The 14,930-nt window shown below is 39.8% G+C and overlaps 1 protein-coding gene across 1 annotated transcript; it reads left to right on the plus strand.

Annotated features, from left to right (window-relative positions):
• Window positions 1-314: 314 nt before the first annotated feature.
• Window positions 315-6,070, plus strand: LOC107760641 (F-box protein SKIP16). The gene is made up of 5 exons (XM_016578724.2): window positions 315-675; window positions 2,150-2,872; window positions 2,977-3,195; window positions 4,289-4,392; window positions 5,629-6,070. Exons 1-5 carry the CDS (start codon window positions 472-474, stop codon window positions 5,705-5,707), a joined length of 1,329 nt encoding a protein of 442 aa, XP_016434210.1. The 5' UTR covers window positions 315-471; the 3' UTR covers window positions 5,708-6,070.
• Window positions 6,071-14,930: the final 8,860 nt, after the last annotated feature.

Here is a 14,930-nt window from a genome sequence, read left to right on the forward strand (position 1 = left end):
GGACAAAAGAGACTAATCACTGGTTTTCAAGGGAAAAATGTCCAATACTTTTAATATGGAATATTAATTTTATATATTTATATATAACAATTACAAAATATATTAAATTTAAATTTCTAATTTTAAAATATAATGTGTCAATATTAAAAAATAATTACGAGTTAAATCCATTAAACTTAAATTTTAATTTTTTTCCACATTATTTTACGAATAAAGAAAAGTAAGATCCTTCTCAAAAAAAACAATGTGAGATAATTATTGTAAATTGTTTTTCACTGAAATCATTATTTATTAATTGACCCCCTTTCATTTTCTATTCCAACCTAACATATAGCATATGACAAAGCAACGATCGCTTTAATTCCGACAAAAGAGCTCTACGTAAGTACAATAGCAAAGCAGCGGTTCTGTATTATCTTTCAGTGGCGGTGCTGTAATAATCTCCGGCGGCGGAATACGGAGGAGAAAAAGATGGATCTAGAAAGCTTAGGTGGGTTAACGATGCATATAATCTTATCCAAATTAGCACCTCAAGATGCTGCATCAGTAGCTTGTGTTAGTAAGAGGTTTAGGAATTGGGCTTCTGATGATTTGCTTTGGTCCAGATTTTGTGCTGATGATCTTGACCTTTCTTCCCCGCTTGACCCACTTGACAATCCCATGCCTTCTTTCAAGGTATAGCTGCTCTATTTTACGCATTTAACTGAGGTTTTAATCCAAAGTAGTAATCTTTTAGTCCTAAAAAATGAAATATTTGATATTTGGTGTGAATTTAGACGTATCTTAATATTTGTTATTTGAAATTAGTACTGGTACAGGGATATAGGCAGTAACATAATTACAAGTGATTGAAGCATTCTTTTGTGGTGATTGTTGATTGTTTCTTCCTTGAGCTAATAATTTCGTTGTACTCCCTCTATCCCAATTTATGTGGCGGTGTTTGACTCGACATGGAGTTTAAGAAAGAAAACAAGACTTTTGAAACTTTTGGTCTAAAATAAACCAATGTTATTTGTGTGGCCTTAAATTAATTCATTTAAGGGTAAATTGGGACGGAGGGAGTACTAGTTTATATCAATAAAAATAAAGAACCCCACAAGAAAAACATAAACAAAGGAAAAACTTAGAAGAGCAATTCATTGTAAACATCTTTAAATGTGATGATTGAGAACACAAAAGATCCTGGAATAGGGATTGGATTAAAGCAAATTAACTTCTAACTTGGGTTTGATTGTATGTTATAATGTACTTCCTATTCTTAGGTGTTTGGTAGTGTTAAAATGTTTTCAAGATAAATACTTTTTAAACTAAATTCTCTTACTGAGTATGTTTTTTGTTAATACGAACGCCTTGTGCTTCTATTACATTGCTCCAACGGATGCTTAAACATTGTTTCTCCCTTTGCTTTTAGATTATCAACAACTATCAACTCTATCCTCATATTATAATATGCATCTATGCTCAACCAAATGCTGAATATTACACAAGAATAGTATTTCTCTATTTCTACTCATAAAACATTGCAGGAGTAATGTATACCTGACCTATCTGCAATCTATAAAAGAAGAAAAGTAATCTAGACCTCTACATCAAATGTAGGCTCAGTATTTGGACAAGTGATACAATGTTTGCCTTTTTTTATGTTCTTCTATGCAAAGTAGAAAATTTGAGAAATACAATTGAATAAGAGTATCTACCTTTTCTCCTCTTGATTGAAAGAGACAGACTATTTTGTGAATTTCATTTTGCTCTGTCATGCACGCTCACTAGATTTTATGATTTAAGCTTTGCAAAGAAAGGAAATGGGGATGCTTCTGTTCAGTTTTTTTTTCTTCTTTAAGATTAATTTTCATGTGTTACCTACTTTATGATGTTGGAGAATGAGGAGGTGAAACATTTGTCTGGCAATACGTGTTATCCAAGTGTCCGGTTATTCTAGGTTGAGACGAATCTCTGATGTGCCATTTTTAACAGCTTCTTGTCTATTTTGATCTTGTTAATACATTAACCCTGCGCTGCTTGTGTAAATGTACATTCTGTGTAAATGTTCCCTCACAGCTTGCATTTGCATGCATTCAGACATATGCGCCATTAGTTTGCATTCCTGAAACACTTCTGACATCTTGTCATGTTTATATTGTTTACTCAGGCATCTTATCAAACGTGGCGGGAGTGTTTTAATCTTTACCCATGGCCTTTGGTCACTCGAGTTAAAAGATGTTGGGGCGGACTAAGAGACTGGCTAGCAATAAATTTCCCTGAAGTTTCCTCTACATTGCGTAAAGGTGCATCTGAGGAAGAAATACAGGAGTTGGAGAAGAGTTTAAAAGTGAAGTTGCCTCTTCCTACTAGGGTTCTCTACCGATTCTGTGATGGTCAAGAACTAACAAGTGAGGAGTTCAGTGGAAGCGCGCCTGGGAATTTGTTGGGCCTCATAGGAGGCTACTCCTTTTATGACCATCTAGTGAATGTATCTTTGCTGCCTTTACATCAGATGATAATAGAAACTAAAGAAATTATCAGACATCTCGGATTTGGCAATCGATCTAAGTACGTCGTTGTAGCAGCCTCTTGCGGTTACAATGAAAAGATTTTCTTCCTCAACTGTTCCAATGGTCAACTTTATGTCGGTACTAGGAATCTCTCAACTGATGGAGAAATGCTCCCTTGTGTACCGAATGTCTTGATAAGTTCGCTTCATGATGTAAAAGGCAGTCAACAACAAGATGCCATGCTCTTGTGGCTAGAGGAACATGGCCGCCGTTTGCAAAATGGCATGATCAAAGTCCGTAAAGAAGGAAAAGTCAGAAGTATCATTCTTTTTCCAGAAGAACCTTCAATTTGTTCTCTTGCTGTAACAAATGGTGTAAAGGTAATTGTTCTGACACCATGAAGCAAACCAAATAGACATTGCTCTTGTCAGTTGTTTTAGGGTTTTAATTTTCATCCTGAAGACTAATAGTTAAATCATGTCAGGTTCGTGCTTCTTCTGTGTTTGTCCCAGAGTTCAGTAACCTTCAAGATGATTCTGAGAAGTTCTTGTTTGCTTATTCTATCCGCATGTCTCTTTCACCTGAAGGATGCAAAATGAATGGAATGACCTTCAGCTCTTGCCAGCTATATTGGAGACGTTGGATCATCCGCTGCAATAACAGAATTGTAGATGATGTAAATGGAGAAGCAGTGATAGGAAAGGTATCATTTTCATGAAGTTGTTTGATGAGGAAATAATCCCTAGTAATTAAAATGTCGAAGCTTACTGTTGTTCTTTATACTTTCAACTGTCAGCTTTATCTAGTAAAATCATCGTGGGCACCTTTCTCGTGTGTCATAAGATGCTTTTATTTTCTTTGGAAAAGAAAGAAGGGGACATGTTTGTCAGAGATGAATGAACTTGGGTTCTTTCATGTTTTTTCTTTAAGTTCATTATGAATATGTTAGTGCTCTAGTCAGTTGTGAAGTATCTTTACGTTGATCTTTTATGGGGTTAATGTGTATAAGAGATATGGAGAAATACTAGATTATTCATTTAATTCGAAGGAGAGAGGGAAAGGCATTTTAGGCTGTCAGCTATTTACTTTTATGGACTAAAATCTGAAGTTTTGCAAAAGTTTTTTGGATGTCTCAAAACTCTCATATTTCTGTCAGACTTTTGCAAAAAAAATTACCGTAGATATCAAAGAACTCAACCTTGAATTAACAGCAGCAGTCTCTTTTCCTTCCCCCTTCCCCCTTCCCCCACCCAAACCAAGGTTGGTGATCTATATTCAGCTAACCTGAATAATTTCAACACTAAATCAAAAGAGTGTTTGAGAATTGAGATGAAATCAGCATGTAATAGAAAAAAAGAGCACAATGTAGTGGGTGGGATTATTTGTATGAAATGGTGGTGGAAACACTCTTTTGTTGCAAATAGTTTTTGATCCCATCTTGGTGGTGATATTGTTGAAATAATATTTGATTTCTCAACCAAAAAAAGGAAGATAGAAGAGAAACAGAAATAGTAGATTTTGAGGGAACATGTTTGTTTATTGTTAAAAAATGAAAGAACAAGCAGATTTCCTTAAGCTCATTTACCGCACTTGTTGAATTTCTGTTTTCTCCTTTACTTGCACCAGTGGCCTCTTTTTTGAGCGATATGCATAGTCCTTTTTCCCAGAGATACAAAGGTTAACTATGGGAGCTGCTGCATTTTCTTTCTATTTGTATTGGGCAATATTGGACCAATTGGCCCCAGCCTCCATTTGTGCTGAGATCATCTCATTTTTTGCACTTCTCATATTTGCAGTTTCCACTACTGCAACCAGGTGAAGAATTTGTCTATGAAAGTTGCACGGCACAGTCATCTTCACCAGGCTCAATTGAAGGAGCTTTTACTTTTGTACCAGGGAGGTATGTCACATACTGCAATTGCTACACCATCAAGATGAAGTTCTATCTGTTCGTTTGCAATGAGTTTATTATTAGTTATTACACCTTCACATTCACTCTGTACTCTGTAGTGGATGGTAATTGCAGTTCTTTCATGCATACACCCATTTTACGGGGCCAACTTGTAGATCCTAATCCGATATGGTGTTATTTTGATCTTGAAGTGAAACAACAGTTTTGCAGCCTTACTAGGTTTTTAGCTTCATAGAAAACATTGCTTGAAGCAATTCAAAGTTTGGCAATTCACTGGAGTGATGTGGTCAAACAGCAGCTTCAAATATGTGTCCTTGGAGTGACATGTTTTGACCTAAATAATCAGGTGAGCATTTGGTAGGCTTTTAAGTGGTAGGGCAAAGCCAGTCTTTCGACATAGTCAGAGAGCGTCCAAGCAGGACAGATACGATTAGTTGAACAAGATATTAGTGGGTTGAGAACCTGAGGTCTCATGTTAAAATTCTAGCGCAGACAAAAACACTACGTGATTTCTTCACATCTATTCAAGCCTTGGTGGATAGAGTTACCTGTTACCTGTTGCTAGTGGGAGGTAGCAGGTATCTTGTGAAATTAGTCGAGGTGCGCACAAGCTGGTCCAGACACTACAGTTATAAAAGGAAAAAAAAGATATTTAAGGCTTTTTATTCCACTGCAACAAGAGTTTGTCCATTCTTTTATGTGGTGAGATTTCACTCTCAAAAGAGAATGTCCCATATGATATAGTCGTCTAATAGTTATATTTTATAACAGAAGAAAATAAGAGAACGTGGCAATTTGTTTTTTTCATTTGACTGAAGGCAGTAGTCAGATTTGAACTAGGAAAACCGGATCTGCTGTTTTTTGCCTCAACACTTGGTCACAATGATTTAATGAATAAATAATAGATGAAGACAACAGAGTTTTTATTGAACTTCTTCATTGAGTTCTACCCAAAGGCTAGGTGCATCATTATACAGGTATATGGAATCTCTAAGCTCCATTTTGTAGATGCTCAGGTTGGTATACATCTGAGTCTATGAAGGAACAGGAAATGTCAGTCCAATAGTTTGTCAATTTTATCACTTCATATTTACTTTTTGCATTTAATCAATTGTTACTTTGCGATGCCTTTTGCTGTATAGAGTACTTCAGTGATTTGGAAGAGTTGGATAACTTTTGTTCTTGGCTGGCTAGTAAAACATGTTTGTATTTCTTTCTCTGCAGATTAGCAGATCCAAAAGGTAGTGCGTTTGAAGCAGAGGTGGCAAGATTTCCCCTGTTGGTGCCAGAGTATATCTTCTGATGGAACTCAGTCAAAGGGAATGCTTTCGTCTCTTTCCTTCTGGGCCAGGAATGGAAGTTGTCATTAAGCTCTCAGCAAGTCGCCGAGGAATGTCCAGAATTTGAGAGGGAGAGCCATGGCTTCTTTTAAGTTATGCAGTTTTCTATAGTGAATAAGCACTATCCTACTCTTTGTTGTTAATGTGTGATCTTTTTTCTTCTCATGGGGGATTTAGCTTTTTGTCCCCTTTAGGTTGTGATATTGTTTGAGTGCTTCTTTGGTTTACTGTTATGTTCCTTTTTGTGCAGAAATTTGTTTTTGACTATACTGTCAAAGACTAGTGGATTTTAAGTTCCTTAGAATCTAATTTTAGAGCTCTTTGTCTTGTTTTGGCTGGCAGACGACTATATCGGATAAATTTAATAGTGCATCAAGCATGAACTGGCTATAACATGACAAATGAAACTTACAGTTGGCTAGATAAGTTCAATCAAAGCAACAAATCTCCCTGTAGGATACTGTTTACCCTCGAAATTGGATAATAATTAAACTTATAATGTGGATTTTAGGAGACGTGATTTCACTTAATACCAATTGATAAATATGAAGATTAAGGATAGAATTGAACTATAAGGCAAATCAAATCAGTGTTTGAGTAGAACTCAGCCCTTGAGTTGTAATACCCTCGAACTGGTGGATGCAAGGACAATAAAAATACGATAAGCTGAAGAACAAGAGCGTGAGCGAGAAAGAAAATTATATTGCTTTTTTCTTCGTGCCCTACAAATGGTTAGAACCCCCTTTTATATAGTAGATGAATTCTATATATAGTACAATTCTAATTAGAGAAGGAAATCTCATGATTAACTAAACAACCGTTCTTGATTCGATCCGTTCGGAGATTTCCGTCATGATCTTCGACCAGTCGCGGATATCTCGCTTTTCCGTTATTACGCTATCTTCGGTATTGCTCGATGACTGTCTTGTTTAGTCTCGATTGCTGCTGGCCTCGATCTTGGCAGGTGCCTCGAATTTCGATCTCGGTACCTTGTCTTCGTGCCTCGATCCGATCCACTTCGGAGTTGTCCTTCGATGCAAACTCCCCGGTCTCGGTCATACAGTAAAATTGGGTGGGCCCGATTTTAACCGCATAAAGATAGTCCCCTCGTTTTTTGGAGTGTAATGACAAGAAACGAATTGAGCCTTCGATTTTATACATCGTCCTGTCATGACGTCATCCTTGTGACGTAAGTGACGGAAGTGACTGAAACGCCCCGTCTGTACAGTTTTCTAGGCATTAAATGCGCGTCAGTCGATGGTCGGCCACCGCCAATATTGAAACGTCATTGTGAAATTTATAAATAGCCCCTCTCTCCACCATTTCGAACTTTTACTTTTAGATTCCTAATCTCCAAAGCTTTTTATATCTTCTAACTTCTTCATATTCAAATCCACGATTTTTATTGCTACCATCTTCTCAAAACACCGAATATTAACATCTTCATCTATTTTTAATTTCAAATCCATACAAAAATGGCAAAAACATCAAAGACTGTTCCTCAAAAGGAAAACGCTTCTTCATCACGGCCGGCCGGCGACAAAACACCGGTGGAGTCATGACCTGAAGAGTGTGTTCCCGAGGGATGTGTTATCACTTCTGACTTCAAAACTGATAAAGCCTCATCGATTCCTGGTCGATGCGAGCCAGTGTCGAGGTACATATGCTCGATAACTGAAGAGTACCTTATGCAGGTAAGGAAAGACTGCAACTGAAAAGGCAAAGAAGTGGTGATCCCGACCCCGGAAGAAGACATTACCACCCATGTGAAAGGGGTTTTAAGTGTTTACACTTACTCTTTCACGCTGGGGGCCCTCGACCTCGTCGTCGTTGATTTTTGTCGTCAGTACCAAATAACCCTAGGCCAAATCCATCATTCTTTTTGGCGAATTGTTATTCTGCTCTGATTCTTCGTGAGCAAAATCGAGGGGATGCCTTTCACCCTCGTCCACCTCATCAGGTTATACAGCCCCCGCCTCTATCGAGGCGGGTTAATAAAACTCCAACGTCAGGCCACCAAAGTGTTATTCTCGAGCATAGACGAGGACAAGGACCGAGGCTGGATGGGCCGGTTCGTTCGAGTGAGAATTTCCGACCTAGTCCCAGCCGAGAAGATGCCATTTCCTGAGAAATGGATTATGAAGCATAAGTATAGTCCCAATGTTAGTTTTTATTTATTGTTTTTCCCATTTGCTTCTTCTTATCGATATCCTTTTCCATAATGTAGTGGTCGCTTGGATGCCCGGTGCGATTCCTAACCTCAAGAGCTGGGTTCGGGACCTGGCCTCGACTTCTTCGTACGCTGAGCGCTCATGGCACGATTTATCAAAGGGCCGGTGGGAGGCCAAAACTCATGGTAAGCCATTTTCCTATGTCTTTGATGATTCGATCAAAATGTCTTTCTTATACTTAACCATTTTTTCTTGCGTGTAGGCCTTGCCAAAGATGCGGTCATGAGGCCCCCGTCTGGTGAGTAAGATACTTCGGCCCCGGTTCCGAAATCGGCGAAGGACAATAAGAGAAAAAGGGCCTCGGCTCCCGAGGACCCAGAACTTAACAAGGACGGCTCGTAAGCCGAGGAAGAACACCATCCCTCTGACCGAAGAATATGTTCGATGTCTAAGGGATAAAGATGAAGATGAAGAAAACGACGGCTCCATACTGGTGGCCCAAGCGATGAAAACAATCAATGCCCCAAAGACAGTTGGATCGATGACGCCTCCCACCGAAGTGAACAAATGGTGAGTATATCTGAAGGGACCGACCCTGAAGCTCTTCGAACTGAGGAGAACGCCCCAAGTGACTCACTTTGGGCAATAGTAATTGGAGACTCGCCTACTCTCCCTGCTTTTTCCGAAGGGGCGATTCGGGAAGCCTAGGCTTTGGGGACCCTCGAGGTAGACAGAGCTCACGAGGGAGAGGACCCCTTCCTTGATTTGTTTAGAGGTATCGAGGATGCTGCCGACCCTAGTGACGCATCGGGTCTTTTCTTCAAGGCTCAACGAGCCCTGAATCGGGTAAGTCTCGATTCCCTTCATTGATGTCATATTCTTTCATTTTCTGGCTAACTTTTTTTGTTTTTCATATAGGCTTTAGCTCTTCATCAGGAGGTATTTTCCAAGTCTCGAGCAGAGCTGAGCCGATGTGAGGCTGACTTCCGAGGGCTTTCGGAGGAGAGAAATGCCCTCAAACTTCTTAGTGGGCAGAAAGAGGAAGAGATCAAAGATCTTCGAGCCGAGTTGGCCAAGGCTCACCAAGATCAGACAGACCTGATCGAGCAGGTAATGAAAATTTTAAAAATCTTATGGGCTCGATTTGGGAATGGTGACTAACATTTCAATCTCACAGTTGCAGTAGAAGATCGAGAGATCGAGCAATTTCGTGAGGAGGTCGACATGATAAAGGCAGAGTCTTTAGGGTGGAAAGAAGGTATGGACCGCTTTGCTGCAGAAAAAGAGCATGCTCAAGCCCAATTATCATCGGTCGAAAGTCAACTTCAAGGCATGAAGGAGAAGATCTCGACTCAAGCAAGGAAAATAGAGGAGATCGAGGCTCGGTTGGCTTCCGAACTTGCCAAGGCCAAATTTGAAGCTGAAAATGCAAAGGCCGAGGTGGATGCGATCATGGCCGTCTATCAGGCCAATGCTGAAGCAACTCAAGTCCAAGCGAGAGATGCATCTGAGACCAATCACACTTGAGCATATTGGATTGCTGAACTTGCCAAATGCCAATCTCGGAGGGAAACCCTCGAGGAGATTTAGGCTCGAGGTTTCGATCTTACCAACGAGATAGCAGAGGCTAGGGAGTAGGAAGCCGAATCTGGAGCGCTGACCACTTTCGATGATGATGGTGATGATGGCAGCAAGAGCGGGTCAGAGAATGGGAGGACCTCGATGTAGAAGAAGCTGCCCCCGGAGGAGATCTGGAACCTTAGGATTTTTCAGTTTTGATTTTTTGTATAGGATCATGATCGGACCTTATAAATATTCTTATATATATATATATAAAGATCTCTTTCCTTCCCGACTTGTCTTTATTTTTTTTATGCCTTATGAAAGTTTTGTTCATAAGTTCGAGGCTTAGGCATTTTGATCGAAACCGAACTAGTGTAGTTTTTATAATTGAGTGAGTACTTGCTCGAACTCGGAATAGGGTGGCCCTTAAGTTTTAATTGAGTAAGGATGATTTCTTCGAACTCAAAAATAAACTGGCCCTTTAGGCTCTTGAATTAGGCCGATATGGCCATGGCAAAAAGAATGGCTTTCTCCCCTTTTCGGCTTGAAAAGTTTATAAATTCTTTTGTGCCTTAACACAAAATAAAGGATTTGCTCGAGAATTCGAACGGTTTCGTACCCATTAGGATTTTAAAGGGTAAATATTATCGAGACCCTTTGTTTCGTAATGCCTTTGCGTAAAATAAAGGATTTGTTCAAGAGTTTGAACGCCTTTGTATCCATTAAGGTTTTTGAGGGTCAATTTTATCGAGACCATTTGAAATTTAGCCAAGGGTAGCCTTTTTAACCGGTTTGTGAAAATATTCGAAGGCCTGTTTAATAACGGAAATCGTACGTCTCCGAACCGTGTTGATTTGGTTGTAGCCTTTAACTTGGGAAATCGCCTTTTGGGCTTGTTCCCCTGTTATACTTCGAACTTGTTCGAAGTGTCAGTCCCCGAGTGGGGTGACCATGGCCTATAAAATCGAGGATTGCTTTTTTAAGGTTTTACGATCTCGGGGTTTAGTGAATTGACCGTGTCGATTTTTTGGGCGACAGTCCCCGAGTATCGGGTAAATTGTTTGAACTTCAGTTGTAATCGGCCCTTAAGCCAGTTTCCACCATAGATCATGTAAGAAATTGTAAAGTATATATTTTTCTAAATCATGGAGCATCTGGTAAGGAAAAAATACTTCTTCCAATATATTATAGATGCGTGCATGTTTTGCCATTTTAGGGCTCGAGTAATCTATATGGACACAATTCATTTGACTGTTTGGTCCTTTACAAAATTTACCTATCGAGCCCCTATCGACACGAAGTATTTTTCTTGTAGCTATCCGAGGGTGATGCCCCTCAAAATTCGAAGTTGATTGTAAATGAACCTCAGATTCTGTTGAATTGTTCTAAGTTAGCACGAATAATGGTTGCCTCGTTAAAAACCTTGCCGTAAAAATCCATTTGGGATAAAAATTGGTCGAAGAAAAAAAGAGTGCAACGCATGCTTTCAGACCTAAGGGCTTCATGTTGAATGATGCTCTAATGTCTCCGATAAAATGCTTGTAATTGGTTAGTATAAATTTTTAATGAAAACGGAGAAGGTCATACCTTAGCAATAATATCGTTTGAGGAGTGACATGTTCCAATTATTTGACAATTGTTCGCCGTTCATCGTGCCGAGTTTGTAAGATCCTTTTCCGATAATATCGAGGATCTGATACGGTCCCTCCCAATTTGGGCCGAGTTTTCCTTCGTTTGGGTCTCGGGTATTGAAGGTGACCTTTCTTAGTACTAAGTCCCCGATTCTAAAATGTCAAAAATTGGCTCTTTGGTTGTAGTACCTTTCGATCCGTTGCTTTTGTGCGGCCATTCGAACGAGGGCGCTTTTCCATTTTTATCAAGCAATTCGAGACTTGTATTCATAGCCTCGTGATTCGATTCTTCCGTTGCATATCAAAACCTGACACTAGGTTCCCTCACTTCGACCGGGATTAGAGCTTTGGTGCTATATACTAAAGAGAACGGTGTTGACCCCGTACTGGATTTTGGCGTTGTTCGATACGTCCAAAGGACCTCAGGCAACATTTCTCTCCATTTTCCCTTAGCGTCGTTCAACCTTTTCTTTAGATTTTGAATAATGGTTTTGTTCGTTGATTATGCCTGTCCGTTCCCATTGGGGTGATATGGTGTTGACAAGATCCTTTTGATTTTATGGTCTTCAAGAAACTTTGTTACTTTGCTGCCGATGAATTACTTTCCATTGTCACATACGATCTCGGAAGACATTCTGAATAGACATATAATGTGGTCCCAGATGAAGTCGATAACTTCTTTTTCCCTAACTTTTTCGAAGGCCTGTGCTTCAACCCATTTAGAAAAATAGTTAGTCATAAATAAAATGAATTTAGCTTTACCTGGGGCCGATGGTAGAGGGCCGACAATGTCCATTCCCCATTTCATGAACGGTCATGGGGATAGGACCGAATGAAGTTGCTCCCCGGGTTGGTGGATCATCAGTGCATATCTTTGACACTTGTCGCACTTTCGAACGAATTCCTTCGTATCTTTTTCCATATTGCCCCAGTAGTACCCTGCTCTGATGACTTTGTGAACTAATGATTCGACACCGGAATGATTTCCACAAGTTCCCTCGTCAATTTCCTGTAGGACGTAGTCGGTGTCTCCGGGACCCAAACATATTGCCAATGGTCCATCGAACACCCTTCCATATAGTGTTCCATCTTCGGCCAATGTGAATCGTGCGACCTTCATACGTAGAGTCCTCGATTCCTTAGGATTCGAAGGAATTTTTCCATTCTTTAGGTACTAGATATATTTATTCCTCCAATCCTAGGTCAGATTTGTGGAGTTTATTTCGGCGTGGCTTTCTTCGATCACTGACCTCGAAAGTTGCACGATAGTCCCTACGCTAATTTCGTCGTCTTCGACCGATGACCCCAAATTTGCAAGGGCATCGACTTTGCTGTTTTGCTCTCGAGGTACATACCATAGGGTCCATTCTTGAAACATATGTAATGTCACCTGTAATTTATCCAAATATCTCTACATTCGATCGTCTCGAACCTCGAATGTTCCGTTGACTTGGTTTACCACAAGTAAGGAGTCACATTTGGCTTCGATGACCTCTGCTCCCAAACTCTTAGCTAGCTCGAGACCTGCAATCATGGCCTCATACTCCTCATTGTTAGTTAACTTAAAAGTTTTGATAGACTGTCTAATTGTATTAACTGTGGCCCGCGTCAAAACGATGCCTAGTCCAGTCCCCCTCACGTTCGAAGCGCCGTCTGTGAATAGGGTCCACACCCCCGATGTTGTACACGATTTTAATAATAGTTCTTTTTCGACCTCAGGTACAAGGGCTGGCGTAAAGTTGGCCACAGAGTGTGCTAAGATTTGAGACTTGATGGATGTTCGGGGTTGATACTCGATATCGTACCTGCTGATTTCGACAGCCCATTTGGCCAATCGACCCGAGAGTTCGAGCTTATGAAAAATATTGCGAAGAGGATAAGTGGTCACCACACAAATTGAGTGACATTGAAAATATGGTTTTAATTTCCTAGAAGCGCTTATTAGAGTAAGAGCCAATTTTTCTAAGTGTGGGTACCGGGTCTCGGCCTCGCCTAGAGTTCGACTAACATAGTAAACAGGAAATTGCGTACCTTGATCTTCTCGAACTAGGACTCCACTTACCGTGATTTTCGAGACTACTAAGTACAAGTAGAGTTGCTAGAATTTATTATTTACTACTTTGACAAAATTGAGCTCCTCAAGCATTTTCATAATGACGGGGTCAGTCCCCGATTCATTGGCATTCGACCTTTCCGGCACTGGCTCGGTCCTGTGGACGACTTCTGGTTCTACCCCACTCGACGCTCGATATTGATTTTATAGTTGCGCTATAGCGGCTTATTGAGTCTGTAACATTTCAAATATCAATTGGAGGCTGACTCCACCATCTCCTCCGCCCTGCGTACCTCAACTACCAGATCGACCTTCCCTGCGTACGCTACCTTCGGGATCAACGCCCAAATTTATATTTAGGGCGATATGTGAACTGATGTTGATTGGGTGTGCAATTGGTACTCCCTCGAGATTAGCCTGAGGCACCTCAATTCCTGGGGCAGATATATTGTTGTTCTCCCCGTGAAATCCGAAACTGTTGTCACCATGTGTGGGTGTCGTTTGTGAGTTTGGCATGTTTTTTCCTGAAAACAAAAACACTTACAAGAACAAGCATAAAGTAGTGTGTGCTATTGAAATCAGTATTTAGCAATCACTATTATCCTTAGCCCCACGGTGGGCGCCAAACTGTTTATCCTCGAAATTGGATAACAATTAAACTTATAATGTGAATTTTAGGAGACATGATTTCACTTAATACCAATTGATAAATATGAAGATTAAAGACAGAATTGAACTATAAGGCAAATCAAACCAGTGTTTGAATAGAACTCAGCCCTTGAGTTGTAATACCCTCGAATTGGTGGATGCAAGGACAATAAAAATACGATAAGCTGAAGAACAAGAGCGTGAGCGAGAAAGAAAATTATATTGCTTTTTTCTCCGTGCCCTACAAATGGTTAGAACCTCCTTTTATATAGTAGATGAATTCTATATATGGTACAATTCTAATTACCGAAGGAAATCCCATGATTAACTAAACAATCGTTCTGGATTCGATCCGTTCCGAGATTTCCGTCATGATCTTCGACCAGTCGCGGATATCTCGCTTTTCCGTTATTTCGCTATTTTCGGTATTGCTCGATGACTGTCTTGTTTGGTCTCGATTGCTGCTGGTCTCGATCTTGGCAGGTGCCTCGAATTTCGATCTCGGTACCTTGTCTTCGTGCCTCGATCCGATCCACTTCGAAGTCGTCCTTCGATGCAAACTCTTGGTCTCGGTCATACAGTAAAATCGGGTGGGCCCAATTTTAACCGTATACAGATACAAATATCCAGTCCAAAAAATGATGTTTAACTGCAACTTGAAAGCATATCATACACTCTACTTGTTAGCAGTATTGTTTCTTGCCACTTTGGTACTTAAGTTATCTTTCATGAATATTACTGTTTGAGCATTAATTCTAAAAAGTGCTACTTTGAGTCGTTTTAAATTTTTTGCAAGGAATACACTGAATGCTGTGGAATAATTCAGAAACTTGTGTCGTTATCGATTCAGACACCGTTTTTAGCAGTTTTGAACCATCTCGGATAGCAATACTAAGCAATTGGTGAATATACGGATTATATCATTCTCTATTTTCTTATTATTTTCGCATTGTTAAACAACATTCACTAATGACAATATATGAGTTGAAATCTCAACAGTTTTACAGTAATTATTATCTGATTGAACTTCAAACCGTAATTATGTTAAGCATATTGAATCTTAATGACGTGTACTTCTGATTCTTATACTTTTGAATTTTTAGAGATTTAATGAAATATT

The sequence above is a fragment of the Nicotiana tabacum genome, chromosome 22 (genome assembly GCF_000715075.1).
Source record: "Nicotiana tabacum cultivar K326 chromosome 22, ASM71507v2, whole genome shotgun sequence".
NCBI lineage: Eukaryota > Viridiplantae > Streptophyta > Magnoliopsida > Solanales > Solanaceae > Nicotiana > Nicotiana tabacum.